Source organism: Xyrauchen texanus, chromosome 25, assembly GCF_025860055.1.
Source record: "Xyrauchen texanus isolate HMW12.3.18 chromosome 25, RBS_HiC_50CHRs, whole genome shotgun sequence".
Lineage (NCBI taxonomy): Eukaryota > Metazoa > Chordata > Actinopteri > Cypriniformes > Catostomidae > Xyrauchen > Xyrauchen texanus.
Genome location: NC_068300.1, coordinates 9,124,357 through 9,140,133, shown reverse-complemented (window position 1 = coordinate 9,140,133; position 15,777 = coordinate 9,124,357). Strand labels below are relative to the sequence as shown.

The 15,777-nt window shown below is 37.9% G+C and overlaps 1 protein-coding gene across 1 annotated transcript in view; it reads left to right on the top strand.

The window, feature by feature from the left end:
* fyco1a (FYVE and coiled-coil domain autophagy adaptor 1a) overlaps nt 1-15,777 on the top strand; it is a 29,353-nt gene that overhangs the window by 4,093 nt on the left and 9,483 nt on the right. The window contains exons 4-13 of the mRNA XM_052091763.1: nt 1,976-2,101; nt 2,829-2,935; nt 5,324-5,467; nt 5,703-5,796; nt 6,603-9,089; nt 9,871-9,963; nt 10,551-10,669; nt 10,957-11,124; nt 13,683-13,835; nt 14,692-14,912. Of these exons, the coding sequence (XP_051947723.1) occupies nt 1,976-2,101; nt 2,829-2,935; nt 5,324-5,467; nt 5,703-5,796; nt 6,603-9,089; nt 9,871-9,963; nt 10,551-10,669; nt 10,957-11,124; nt 13,683-13,835; nt 14,692-14,912 (3,712 nt within the window). The remainder of the gene's footprint in view (nt 1-1,975; nt 2,102-2,828; nt 2,936-5,323; nt 5,468-5,702; nt 5,797-6,602; nt 9,090-9,870; nt 9,964-10,550; nt 10,670-10,956; nt 11,125-13,682; nt 13,836-14,691; nt 14,913-15,777) is intronic.

The window sequence follows — 15,777 nt, the reverse complement described above, 5'->3', positions numbered from 1 at the left end:
AGAGAGTGTGGGTGTTAGATTGGCCTGCCTGCTGTCTTGACCTGTCTCCAACTGCGCATTATTAAGCACACCATCCGGCAATGAAGGCCCCATACAATTGTGCAGCTGAAGACCTACATAATGGATGAATGTGGGACAATTCCACTTTCTAAACTTAAAAAGCTTGTGTCTTCAGTGCATTTGGGCACACCATTAAAAGAAATGGTGATGTTTCACAGTGGTAAACACCCGACTGTCCCAACTTTTTTGGAGCATGTTGCAATCATCTGATTTGAAATTACTGTACATTTAAAAAAACAATAATGAAATTCACAGGGTAAAACATCATATAATGTTTAGTTGTAGTGCTTTCAATATAGCAACGGGTGAATATAATTTACAAATCACTCATTTTTGTTATTATTAGCATTTCAAACTGAATGTTTACGGAATGGCATCAGATGGTCAGATGGTATCGGAGCATTTTTACAAAATCAAGAGTACAAGTACATGAGCGCGATATCCCCACTGCTAACTGAGACTTTCGATGAGCAGCAGGATTAGCTAATGAGAGCCGTTCCATGTAAATGCCTGCAACCTTATTGACTGAAGACCTACAGAGCCCCCTTGATGACAAAACTGGAACATGTTACATTATTTTACAAGCTGACACAAACTGACAAAAATGCGCCTGCCAGAGTGACGTATGACGCAACTAAATTCCCCAGCCAAATAGAAAATGTACCCGCATTGGCACTTAGTGGGTGTTAATTGCAGACCCTGCTCTCTGTTCGAAATTCGAACACAAGTGGTCAAAAGAGACGACCAGGTGTAATGGTGATGTCTTGCTTGTACATTTGTGATTGGATCACCTAAAACGCATCTTAATACCAGTGAACACATGGCCTCAGTCAGGGACAAATGGTTGTGTAGTTGATGCACTACAGTCCTGGAGTTCAAACTGTTCACTTTTAAACATGCTTACAATATTGTTTATTTGTCTCTCATGTCTGCAAATTCCACTTGCAAGATGCAATATATTAAACAAAAATGTATAAATAAAAAGTCCAGGATGAAATCTGACTGGCTGGTAAATTTTTCATCTACCAGCCACCTTGGCTCATGGGCTAAAAAGTTTGCACCAGCTCAACGAAAAATTGGACTGTGAGTCGCAGGGCGCCGACTGGAAGTCGTGTAGTGTACACTTTTTTTGTAGGCCCATTTACACCTGGCATTAACATCTTTCTTGGGTGATCTGATCACAAATGGACAACACTAAATACAGGTTTAAACATGGTCCAAAACATTCCTTTTGCATCCTGGGCAACAATAAAGCACCTCCCGCTCAACTATCAATTAACACCTGCTCTAAAACTGGCAACACATAAAGAAAACAACCTGATTCCAAAATAATTTAGACTTATTTATGTTTTTAAGATGTTTCAGTGATTTTAAAAAAGCAAAACCACCAAGCTATCGGTATGGGCAAATGTTATTGTAAATAATCGGATATTGGTATTGGCATACAAAATGTATCTACAGGTAGGTGCATTAGTTTAAATTATGAGAAAGCTAAAACTGCACATTTTGAGGGTTATTGGGAGTTACAGTTAAAAGACTAAAGATTTTAAAATGAACTTGCTAAATCTGCTTGAAGGCATTAATTAGTTCGATGAAATCAAATCAGGACACTTTTTTGACTTTGATTTGGGTCAAAAGGTGGCCGAATTAGCTGTAATTCTCTATGAAAACCAGTGAAACTACTCGTAACTTAAAGTACTTAAACTACCGTCAAGTTACTCTTTAAATAAAGTAGTTTGCTACACTACAAGCAACTGATTAAAAGTAGCAAACTACATTGAAGCAATTTAAATAAGAAAATTATTTTATATATATATATATATATATATAGTTGATGATATTGTTTATTTCTGAGTTTGTTTTTAAGATGTTTCATAGTCATTTATCTGAAATGTTATCTTATTGTCATACTCAGTTTGACCAGAAGGAGAAAACAACATTTCTGGGTTGGAGAAAAGACTACTGGGATTATTTCAGTGATTGTCTGGCCAAAATCAAAGGAGCAAACAATGGAATTCGCTTTGTTAAATCTATTGCAGAGGTAAACAGACTTAATGTCTCATTCGCTTCAAACCTGCATTCAAACATGATCATGCATGGATCATCTGTTTTAGTAGTGGGACATCTGGTAAATCAAAGAATGTGCCTACACATACCAGCAGTCCAGCACACATACAAAAAACCTTTTGTTTAAACAAACCTCTCTATGTGCTACTTACAGTTCCTTTTTCTCACTCAAATTGTACTGATACAATAAGGTTGTTCCTAGTATAATCTCAAATATACACTGACCCAAATGGCATGTTCTGTTTTAAAATGCCACTTCTGTGTGCCATCCATTTAATATTGTGATCAATCTGGTTTATTTCTTTTGTCACCACATGATGACCAACTTCCTCTTGCTGTGGTGTGGCTAGTTTCAGTGGTGGAATACTAAATTTGGGGGGGTCAAAATTTACTTAACAATGGGTGAAAGCAGGACATTATGATAATGTTGCTTAAAATTGAACATTTTATTTTGTATGGCCACATTTGTAAAATTGGTTATTCAATTGTGTCACAGCAAAAGAGAATAGGTCCACTCATCATCAGTTCAAATTACTGATGCACCGATGAATCAGCCAATCATCGGTATTGCCTGATAAAAGCAAAATGAAAAAAGTTATTTTTGAATGGAAACCTTTTTAAAGATCTAGTAGATTGAAATAGATTATTTTCCATGTGATTTTGTGCTGGGTTCTCATAGAGCTTTGCTCTTTCTCTCTTAGCTAAAGACGTCTCTGGGTAAAGGCAGAGCATTTATCCGTTACTCGCTGGTACACCAGCGACTCGCTGACACCCTTCAACAGTGCCTTATGGACCAAAAGGTCACCAGGTAACACCCCACTTTCACTTCTCACCATCCTGTCAATGCTGGTCATCTCTCTTCAGAGACATGGACTTGACAGGGCATTGCAAAATATTCAGACCCTTAACCAATTTTCTCATTACCAAGAATACTTTAGAATTATTAACATTTTTACTTTTAAGCTCTGCGGTTGAGAAATAGCTATTTTATTATGGTGGAAATTTTTGCTGCAATGACAGCTTTTGTTCATTCACTGCCACAAAAGGTCACTTTCTTTTTCCTTTAAATATTCTGAATATCCCAGAATTGAGTTGCCTGCAAATTGAAGCACAATAACGCACAAATTTAGCAAAAACACATTTTAATGCAGAATTTCAGACATTTAAGAGCAAAGTGAAAAAATATACACCCATCAGTGGTTGTCCAATCAGATAAATCACACAAATAAGTTAAGTTGTCTAAACCTAAAAAGGCAAAACCTGCTGATTCCTCGTGTTGTATTTACGGTATATTTACTTCACATAGATGAATTCATTAGAAACAATGCTAACAATGCTTCCCTTACATAATATTACTTCTTTAAAATTGCTTCCCTGTTCTAATGAAAAGGTTAAGGTTCATATGTCCTTAATATTCATGTGGATTTCCATATTTTTGTGCATTGTTTATTGATTCTCTGAGACAATGCGGTTTATGTAATGCACAAAGGGCACATTACATCCATAGCTTGATCAAATGACATTGCTTGAAGGCAGTAACTTTTTCTCTTTTCTTTTTTTTAATAAACAAAAAAACATAATTTAATTTAATGGTAATACTAGTACAAACAAATTCTTAAACTAAATCTTTTATACTGCTACTGCTATATTACCTAAAAAATGATACACTGATGCACATTTTGATATCCAACGGAAATACACTGGCGGCCAAAAGTTTGGAATAATGTACATGTTTTGCTCTTATGGAAAGAAATTGGTGCTTTTATTCATCAAAGTGGACTTCAACTGATCACAATGTATAGTCAGGATATTAATAACATGAAAAATTACTATTACAATTTGAAAGAAATGTTCATAACTTCTTAAACTACTTAATGAGTTCTCATCAAAAAATCCTCCATGTGCAGCAATGACGGCTTTGCAGATCTTTGGCATTCTAGCTGTCAGTTTGTCCAGATACTCAGGTAACATTTCACCACACACTTCCTGTAGCACTTGACATAGATGTGACTGTCTTGTCGGGCACTTCTCACGCACCTTACAGTCTAACTGATCAAAAGCTCAATGGGGTTAAGATCCATAACACACTTTTCCAATGTCTGTTTCAAAAGTGGCTTTTTCTTTACAATTCTTCCCATAAGTCCTGCACCCCTGCGTCTTCTCTTTACTGTTGTACATGAAACTGGTGTTGAGCGGGTAGAATTCAATGAAGCTGTCAGCTGAGGACATGTGAGGCGTCTATTTCTCAAACTAGAGACTCTGATGTACTTATCCTCTGGATCAGTTGTACATCTGGTCTTCCACATCTCTTTCTGTCCTTGTTAGAGCCAGTTGTCCTTTGTCTTTGAAGACTGTAGTGAACACCTTTGAATGAAATCTATATTTGGCAATTTCAAGCATTGTATCGGCTTCAGTCCTCAAAACAATGATTGACTGATGAGTTTCTAGAGAAAGCTGTTTTTTTTGTTGCCATTTTTGACCTAATATTGACCTTAAGACATGCCAGTCTATTGCATACTCTGGCAACTCAAAAACAAACACAAAGACAATGTTAAGCATCATTTAATGAACCAAATAGCTTTCAGCAGTGTCTGATATAATGGCAAGTGATTTTCTAGCACCACATTGGCAATTTCGCATGATTCCTCAAGGATTAGATGTTGGAGTGAGTGCTGCTGGAAATGGGACCTGTCTAGATTTGATCAAAAATTACTTTTTTCAAATAGTGATGGTGCTGGTTTTTACATCAGTAATGTCCTGACTATAGTTGTGATCATTTGAATGCCACTTTAGTACAAATTTCCTTCCGAACAACATACAATTTTCAATATATTGTGATTTGAGATGCAGTAATTTTAATCTCACATACTTTTAAAGACAGATAGTATGCAAATTGGGACAGTGAATTTATTTACTTTGAAAGTTCCTAAAGGAGATTGCTAAAAAAGACACTTTTTACTAAAACGAAAGGTTGGTCATGGTTTGAATTAGGTTATGAAGGAGGTTGTTGCTTATAAGCTGTTATCATACTTAGCTTAACATTTTGCAACAGTTAGTGCTATTGAAACCTCTGCATTAATTAAGGTGGCACCCTAATTAATTAATTGAAGAAATTTTTTTGAAGCTGAATAGCTTGTCGAGGGTCGGATTTGCACTCCAGTTAAAGCAAAATAATTTCTGGTCTTTTTTTCTGTAGTGACTGGTATAATTCCCGCAGTCCATTCCTGAAACCTCATCTCAGTGTGGATATCATTAATTACCTCTATGAGCTCAATGATGTTCAATTTGATGTGGCTTCCCGGGGTCATGACCTTGATTCAGCATGGCCCACTTTTGCAAGGTAAGAGGCTACGGTAATTTATAATACAAAAATATTATATCAACAGTAGATGAACACAAACTTACTCACACTGGCACACATATAATTATAATTCAGATTTATGGTCCACTTGCCATGACAGAGGATATTTATAAAGGAAATAGTGTGTTTGTTTGTGTTTGCATGTATTTGTATCTAAATAATTTGAGTATCATTCAGTTGAGTTGATTTCAAGATGGAAAAAATTATGCTACAGGAGAACACTGGGTATGACTAGCTCTCCGAGTCACATGTGGAAACCACCGAGTCGTAGTTCCAGCATCAACAGTCTGGCCAGCACATACTCACAGGTATCAGCACACCTACAGCAAGTTTCTGTTGCTTTAAGTTAAATAAAAGCTGATACAATTTTTTCAAAGGCATTAAGTGTACAATTGCAATTAATCAAGATTCGTAGATATATCTATCTGTGTCTAATATATCAAATTCTTTTATCCAAATTGATTTATAATTTAGGAATAAAGCTTTAGCAATTCATCCAAAGGAGGCAATAATATGAGAAGTGTCACAATACTAATTTTTAAGTTTGCTCAGTGAAGTACAAGTAGAGACAAAAGTGAGAGACAGTAGTTAAAGAGTGGATTAAGAGTTGTTTTTAAGAAAACAGTTCTCATAGAAGAGTTGTGTCTTTTAGATGTTTCTTGAAAGTTGCATGGAAATGGGCTTTTTGGTTGAGTTGGGAAGGTTATTCCACCAGCGAGGGACGGTGAAAGTGAAATCCCAGGAAAGTGAATTTGTGCCTATGAGATGGTACCATGAGGCTCCGCTACCCCACCGATTGCAGGCTGCTGAAGGCCACATAATTGTAGAATTCAGTGTAGATAGGGGGTGCAGAGCCAATGGCTGTTCTATTTGGAAACGTCAGTGCCTTGAACTTAATGTGAGCAACTATTGGCAGCCAGTGCAGTGATGAGCTTTTCTAATCTTCTTCTCTCCCCAAAAGATATGAGAATTTGTCTACATGGAATTCAGGCAGAATGTGCATGTGTAATGTATGGTATGTCTTTCTAATGTCCTCTCTCTCTCTCTCTCTCTCTCTTCTCACACACACACACACACACACACACACACACACACACACACACAAAACTCTTAGCAGGCTCATGAGTTTCCTGGTAGTCCAGACTTTGGGCCTGGGCTTCTATCTGACATGTCTATGCAAAACTCTAGTGGACTAAATGATTCTTCAGTTATTGCTGTTGATGAACTCCGCCTGGAGCTAGACCAGTCAGAACTAAAGCAAAGAGAGTTACTAGACAAGATGCAGCAGTTAGGTGGAGAGGCGACTGAACTCCGTGGAGTTGTGGTGGCTCTCCAAAGCCAGCTGGACTTCTCTCTTGCTGCTCAAGCCAACCATCAGGAGCTCCAGCAGAACTTGAATGTGCTAGCTGAGAGAGAAAAAGTCCTATCCCATGAGCTAGAGGTCTTGAGGGGACGCGAGAATGCCAGAGAAGCTTCTCATAGGGACCTCCAGGACATATTGGCATCAGCAGAGCAGAGAAATGAGGAATTAATGGCTAAGCTAGAGGGGGTACTGAATGAAAAAGGGCAGAAGGCTGCCAGCGACTTCAACTCCACCCAGAAGATTCATGAGCTGTTAAATGAATTGAAGGAGGCAGAAAGAGGGAGGATTGAGGCTCTCACAGAAGGAGAAGAGAGGAGGAGGCAGGTAGAACATCTGGCTGAGGAGGTCAGAATGAAGGAGGAAGCACTCAAAGAGGGAGAGATAAAAATGGTCAGGTTGATGGAGAATGGTGAAAAACTCCAGACAAGAGCAGAAGAACAGCGTAATGTCATGGACAAACTCCAGGGGGTGCTTGCAGTCAGAGAGAAAGAGACCACTAACTTGCAGAGGCAAATGCAAGATCTACAGCACGTTCTGGAAACCATGGAAAAGCAGACCAAAGATGAGAAGAAGAGGATGCAAGAGGACAAAGAATACCTTAAGAAGACAATGAGTGGTCTTGAAGGACAGCTCGAAACCCTACGGACACAGCTGAAGACCAAAGAAACTCAGCTTTTCTCCAGCACCAAGAAGGTCCAGTTTCTGGAGACAGAATCAGAGATGATTAGGAACGAGAAACAGAGTCTGAATGAGACTGTTAGGAAACTGGAAAATAGCTACAAAGATCAGACCAAGAAGATTGACGAATTCAAAGATAGGTGTGCCGAGCTTATTGAGCAAAACAGCAAGCTTCTCCAGACAATGAAGAGGAATGAGGAGACCATAAAAAAGTTGATCGAAAACAAATCTGCATTGGAGAGCGAGCTGGCTGGATTGAGGGCTTCAGAGAAGCAGATGCGAGCACAGATTAATGACGCCAAAGTGTCTGTTGATGAACGAGAGCAGCGTATGCGAGATGAGAACAGGAGTCTGGATGAGAGGCTGCATAACGCCAACATGAAGTTGCAGGAATCGGAGAGTTCAGTTGGCAAACTGGAGCAGGAAAACAAGGACCTCATAGAGGTTCAGGTGGCTCTTAAAGCAGCTCTAACGTCCATGCAGGAGGAGGTACGGAACATACAAAGCCAGATTGCTGAACTTGAGACAAGTCTTGGAGCCGCAAGATACAATGAGGCAAACCTGGCTGCACAGCTTAAAGATAGGGATTCCCAGTTGGAGGCCATGAAGATGGTCAGCGAGGAACATCAGAGAAGGGTGGAAAAACTTGAAGCTCGAGAGGAGGAGTTGGAAATGGGGAAGATGGAAACAGAGAGAGCCTTTGTTAAACAAACAGAGATGATGAAGAGTCTGGAGGTTCAGAGGATGGCTGTGGAGAAGGTCCAGCTTGAACAAAGTGCAAATCAGGCTAGAGAAACCCAGGAGATGGCTTCAAAGGTGACTCTTCTTGAGGATCAACTGGAATTGAGTGTCAAGGAGGTGTCCAGGCTTCAGGAGGACATGCTGGATCTCAGAGCTAAACTCCACAGTGCGACGGATGAGAGGGACAAGACACAAGCAAAGCTGGAGGTGACTGAGGCTTCTTGTGAAGAACTTCGGACCTTGACTGAACAACTGAAGAAGCAGGTAGAGGAGCAGAACCGAGCACATGTAAATGAGCTGCTGCATTCTAGCGAACGACTACAGACTGTAACATCTCAACTGGACCAGGAGACCTCTGTCTGTACTAAAAGAGCTGCTGAACTTGCCTTAGTACAAGAGGAGCTGGCAGACCTCAAGGCCCAGAATGAAAGATTAGTCCTGGAGAATGCAGAGACCAGAGAAGGTCTCCACCGTGTCAACACTGAGATGGCAGAGATGGGAATGACCATTTGCCAGCTGACCACTGAGCGGGAAGAGGCCCGAGAGAGCTGGGCTACCAAAGCGGCTCAGTTCCATGAACTGCAAGAGCAAGGTCTAAAGGAAACGGAGCGACTCCATGCCAGCATGGTGGCTTTTCGACAGGAAAATTCAAGTCTACAGGAAGAACTACAGCAGGCGGAGAAACTTTCAGAGGCTTTGCTGGAGCTAAAGGAGCTGCTGGACAAAACCGAGGGTGAACGGAATGCTGCTCGAGAAGAAACCGCATCAGTGAAATTTCAGATGAGCACCGAGAGCATGGCCTACCAAAACCAGATAAAGGTAAAAATGTATGTGATATGCATCAAATTCTTATCTACAGGTGAATCACATATTCTTCACTCATTATCACTTGTAAATTACCATAATTACAAGATGACAAGTCAGAGAATCTACTCTGACTCAAAAATAATTCGTTTCTGAGGCAATGCTCCTAAATGGATCCATGTCTTGACTTCACTGCTGATGTGTTTTGAATGTCTGGCTTATTTTCTGAGAACATTTGAACTATTCTGAATTATTTAGACTTTATCAATAATAGTAAAATTATAAGACACATCAACCATATGTTTTGGGAGCTACCTGTCTTTAACAGTTCAAATTGCTGCTATTTTGGTTGTTTTTATAGGTCATAATGGCCAAGTGAGAGAAGCCAGGACTTTCAGAATTCAGAGTAACGAATCTGTAATTACGAGCTCCACAAAGATGTGAACAGTTTCTTCTAGTCTGGAACTATTTAACAGTTAAAGCCGCAGAAATTTCGGTTGTTTGTACATTTCACAATGGTCGAGTGAGAAAAGTTGGTGCTTTCATAAAAAACTGTTTTGAAAATGATGTGAATGGTTTTACAAAGTCGGAAATTGTGGAATTACATAACTAATGTAATTCTGACTTAATGTGAATGCGGCATACATTTCCAATAGACTTGTGTATTATTATTTTATTAATCCGAGCTGAATCCAAACACATTTTTATGTAATGTAGTGATACTTATAGGTTTATAATGTGTTTATATTAAAATAATGAAAAACATATGCTTATATATTTTGTATTTTTAATATAGAGTCTTAATGGAGAGTTTGAGGGTTTGAAATCACAATTAAACATGGAGATGAAGAAGACATCTGAACTGGAGGCCAAAGTGTCCGAGTTAGAGGTTTGTAAATGTTTTGATGCTACTTGATAAAAGAGCCTCAAGATACTACAAGTAGGGCAAGACTACAACAGTGTCAATTTATACTTTTAATAGTTTCTTGATACCTACATTATTAACAAATATATGCACACCACCATGTTACTGATTATTATTAATGATTAATCTCTGTTGCTAATAGCACTGATTGTAACAGGCAATGAGGCTCTGTATAACAGGCTCTGATCTACGGACGCTCCTTTTGTTTTCACTCATTTGAGAGCCGCTGCACGAGAAAGTGGAATTGAAGAAGAGATTGGGGTTAATTGCCAGACAGTGTTGAATAATTTGACTCTCATTAAGGCAATAATTAGGAACAGTGCACCTTCTTTCCTGCAGATATTTGCCAATTAGCGTACAAGTGCCATGGTAATTATGCTCGGAAATAAAGTTCTTTATTTACTGCTTTTTACAAATGTAAATGTTATGCTGTTTTTTTAAATGCTACTATAGTCCATTTTTAAAGAGGCAAAATAGGTGTACAGGACATTCTCTATGTGTTTGTATGTACAGCATATATTAATTTGTTTGTTTGTGTATTCATACATTAGGAAGTAAATATGGAATACTCCCGTCTTATCGAGGAGAAAGACTCTCACATTACTAATTGTGAGACTTTGATTCGTGAGAGGGAGTGCGAGACACAGCAACTACAAGAAAGTGTTACAAAGTAAGAGTTTAAATGTAAACACACACACACACACACACGATAAAAGGGTATATGCAACATGGATAATGGATCTGCATGTGTGAAACTGAAATGCTCACCAAAATTGTCAGCATTCAGGCTTGCTTTTAACATGGTAGCAATGCATCACTAATGGACTTCCAAGTGGGCCTTTATTATAAGCATTTTAGGGACCCTGGAAGTGATTCGGTATTAGTATTATTGGTTAGGGTGCATTTTTATGCATGACATGAATATTAACCCTTGTTTACTCTCTCCATTTCTCTCAGTACCAAAGAGGCTCTCAGTGAATTACAGGAGGAGAAAGAAGTGTTGAAGCAGAGGTTGGATCAGGTGTTGACAGATTCTCAGAACCAGCATCTCAGTATGGCTGCTAAACTGGAGGATCTTGGCGAAACCAAGAGTAACCTTGAGGAACGGCTCATTGAACTTATTAGGTATGTATATCGGCAAGCACTGCAGGTCTAATTGCCTTCTCTATGCCCAAAATAGTGGTTTGTTCTTTTGTTTCTTTTTGTAGTTTACATTGTTATTGTTCAGCATTCAGAACAACACAAAATACACACATACAGAACATATACGTATTCAGCCATTCATTGCAAAGAGAATAATTGTGTTTGTTCTTTATTAAGAACAAGTAAACGCATTTCATGATTGTAGACTATACAGATTTAGGTGTGGTTTTAACTTTTGCAAGTTTTCCAATAATATTCATTAAGCCCATAACTTACACAAATTTATACAGCTAATTTTGTTGCGATTTTAAATGTTTTATTCAAAACTCTTGATATATTTTTTTTATTCAAAGTGCATTACTATCGTCCTTTAAACAGCAGAGTTAAAAACATTACGTTTTGCTCACAGTATAAATAGTATTGTTAGGAATATCATTGGATGATTGTTTTTTTGCGATTTGTTTTGTTAAAAAAAAACGTGTAAAATAGTTGTAAATATTTAGGGATTAAAATCACTGGAAGATTTTCATCAGAGGTTTGTTTTCTAGCAGTGGGTGTGAAAAGGCATTTTCTCTAGCTTTACTCAATCTTAGTTCGTTATTAGTTGCATGGTTAAAAAAAATGTTGCATGGATAAAAAGTGGCGGAGTGGGCTAAAGCACTAAACTGTTAAGCAGAAGGTTGTTGGTTCGATCCCCACAGCCACCACCATTGTGTCCTTGAGCAAGACATTTAACCTCTGTAAGTCGCTTTGGATAAAAGCATCTTCCAAATGCATAAATGTAAATGTAAATAATTACATGTATAGAAAACTGATTATTTCAGTGTGTAGTGTGTGTGTATATCAGACAAGAACCAACAGCATAAAAGGAGGTCAAGAGTCTGTTCTTGTCTGCTGTGTATCTGTTTAATTACACATTTGCAGGGGCTGTTACACACATACACACAAGCCAAAAACAACTTGTTAGCTGCTCTCTCATTAAAAGCTTGGCTTATATATTTCAGGTTCTTTCACTTGTTGACTTGAATGCTCAAACCTCTACAGAGCCAGACAGATTAGAGAGTACTAGACAGAAATAAATAAAAGTACGACTTCAGCGTGAGATATTGTGGAAATCTATAAATAGCAACCAGAATTGTTTGAAATATGAAGCTCATTGCGGATCATATTATTCATATAATCAAACAGCGGCAGATGTGATATGACTCAATCATTTCTTATTTAAAACACCCAGCAGAGCCCAACAGTGTATTCAGTTCACATCGAGGAGAAATGTAGATGTTCCTTCTGTTGTTTCTATGCTCTTTCTTCTTTCATTTTCTTTCTTTCTTCCATTTTTTTCTTCCCTTCTTTCATTTTCTTTCTTTCTTCCTTTTTCTTCCCTTTCTTCTTTCATTTTCTTTCTTCCATTTTTTTTCTTGTTTTCTTCCATTTTTTTTCTTCCCTTTCTTCTTTCATTTTCTTTCTTCCATTTTTTTCATTTTTTTCTTCCATTTTTTTTCTTCCCTTTCTTCTTTCATTTTCTTTCTTCCTTCCATTTTTTTCTTCCATTTTTTTCTTCCCTTTCTTCTTTCATTTTCTTTCTTCCATTTTTGTCTTGCTTTCTTCCATTTTTTCTTCCCTTTCTTCTTTCATTTTCTTTCTTTCTTCCATTTTTTTCTTCCCTTCTTTCATTTTCTTTCTTCCTTTTTTCTTCCATTTTTTTTCTTGTTTTCTTCCATTTTTTTTCTTCCCTTTCTTCTTTCATTTTCTTTCTTTCTTCCTTCCATTTTTTTCTTCCATTTTTTTCTTCCCTTTCTTCTTTCATTTTCTTTCTTCCATTTTTGTCTTGTTTTCTTCCATTTTTTTTCTTCCCTTTCTTCTTTCATTTTCTTTCTTCCATTTTTTCTTCCCTTCTTTCATTTTTTTCTTTCTTTCTTCCTTCCATTTTTCTTTTCTTTCTTTCTTCCACCCTCCTTCCTTCCATTTTTTCTTTCTTTCTTCCATTATTCCACCCTCCTTCCTTCTCCACCCTTCCTTCCTCTTTCTTTCTTTCTTTCTTTCTTTCTTTCTTCCACCCTCCCTTCCATTTTTTTCTTGCTTTCTGTTTCTTCTTTCTTTCATCCTTCCATTTTTTTCTTCCCTTCCTTTCTTTCTTTCACCCTTCCTTCCACCCTTCTTCCTTTCTTTCTTTCGGGTTCTTCCTTCCCTTTTTTCTTTCTTTTTATTCCGTCCTTCCACCCTTTCTTCTATTTTCCATTTTCTCTTCATTCCTTCCTACCTTTTCTTTATTTGTTTCTTCTTTCTTTCATCCTTCCTTCCATCCTTCTTCCATTCCCTTCTTTCCATTCTTTGTTCCTTCCTTCCAGAATCCCTTACACTCTAGTTATCAGAATATTATTTAGACTTGGAGGAGCGACTCTTTTGACAAGCAACTAGCGAACATCCACACCACCTTGCAACGTTGGAATAAACTCCACCAACATTTTCAACATAAAAGTTGTTTGTGTCTCATTTCCTCTCTCTCTCTCTCTGTCTCTCTCTCTCTCTCTGTCTTTCAGGGATAAGGACGCTCTGTGGCAGAAATCAGATGCTCTGGAGTTTGAACAGAAGCTCAGATCAGAGGAACAGTGGTGGTTGGTGGATAAGGACACCACACACTGTCTAGACTGTCAGAGTCAGTTTACATGGTGGCTGCGCCGTCATCACTGCAGGTGGGTGAAGTGATATATTAATATTTTAAGTATTTATGATTTAAAGGACAGCTCTAAAAACACTTTTATTTGAAGTTGCTAAGTATGGTGAACAAAATGTAAAAATCTCCAAGTCATGTTGACCACAGATCTTATTTGACATGCCGCTTTAGGTGCTGGTATAGTGCTGCGTCATGCATATTTAAACTAAGCCAATGTCATTCTTTTCTGGGAGGCATGTCTGTCTATGCATATGAGACTCATAATAGAATATGCCGTGCTCACAAAGGCGTCAGCACTATTTACCTGATGTAATTACCTTTACAATGAACGTGGTGGAGCTATTCTGTTTAGTCCCAGTAAAGCATGCCAAATCGTGGTAGTCTGCTACATGCAAGTAGAACTCAGAAAAGGCCTGCACGCTGGGGAATTGTGGCCCGCAAATGTGATCAGTATTCACAAATCTAATTTCATGAGCTTGTTTGTGCCGTTATATTACCTGAAAAATTCCTTTAGTGAATCTGGGATTAAAACAAGGCCAGACTATCAGTCAGCACAAACTCATCAGTGAATTCTGGTTCAGTTCTTTGGACACACTGCATTCAGTACTTATGATTATATTAGTTTAAAAGTTTGTCTTGAGACCTTATAATACCTAGTGTGATGCGATTAAAGGATAAAATGTTTACAAACAATTTTTCACAACAAAATTATTTACAATATTCTGGAAGATTATCTGATGATGAAAATGAATGAAAATTCACAATCAGACTTGTTTTAAAATATTGCTGTGTGTATTTTTGTGTCAAAAATGTGGACTGGTGTGATTAGGCTGTAATGCTCATGTTTACATTTACACATACTGTGTTTCTGGCAGGTTGTGTGGCCGTATTTTCTGTTACTACTGCAGCAATAATTTTGTGATGACGAAAAACAGAAAGAAGGAGCGCTGCTGTCGAGAGTGTTACACGCAGCACAGCGCTGTGGTGGAAAGATTCACGAAGACCGAACTCAGCAGCTCCACAGTGAATCCACCATCACTTCAGGAAAACACTGCCAGACAACCGCCACCCTATATACCCACACCCAGAGTTACAGGTATATATACACACACTCTTAAAGGAACAGTTCACCCCAAAATGAAAATGTTGTCATCGTGTCGTTCCAAACCTGTATGTTTTTTTTCTTCAATGAACGCAAGATTATCAGTGAATAACAACTTAAATGTAGGTCTTTTCCTCACACAAAGCAGCTGTGTGGCTTGACCTTCAAAATAACTTCCAATATATGGAAAAGAGCAGCATCTTTGTTTCTGTGTTTCAAAGAAAGATAGAAAGTCGAATGTGTTTCAGAGACATTAGGGTGAGAAGTTTCTTATGCTTGAGAATATTTTGACATACTCAGCATTGTTCTTCCGAGTGCTAGTTTTTTGCATCAGAAAAATGCAGATTAAATGCCAAGAAGGCCGTTCTGGAATGCCAAAGCCCCAGAGATTTGCCGCACCTTGTGTTTTAATGTATCATTATAATTGACAGTTAAATGTCAGTGTTGTGTCTTCACTGTACCAAGCAATCAAGACATGGTGTACTGTGGCTGATGCATTGGGTGGCAAATGTTTTTAACGACTGTTTTCCAATGAGACAAAGTGGTTGTCCACAAGGGGGTGCTTGGCGACTCAAAAAGCCTCATATTTGTACACAAGACAGCATAAATCTAAACAGATGTGTAAATTCCTTATTAATAATAACAGCACAAAGAGCCTGCAGACAAAAATAAATAAAAGATAAATAAGAATAACACATTTTAATAAGGGTATATTTCAATTTTTAATCAAAGCATAAAAGTTTACCTTTTGTATCAATATTGAAATTCAGTGAAATAAATGCAGGAGTAAATTCAAAGATTTGAGATATCTCGACTGCAGTCAGGAGAGAGAAGTGCCTAAAAGAAGTGAAGAACAATA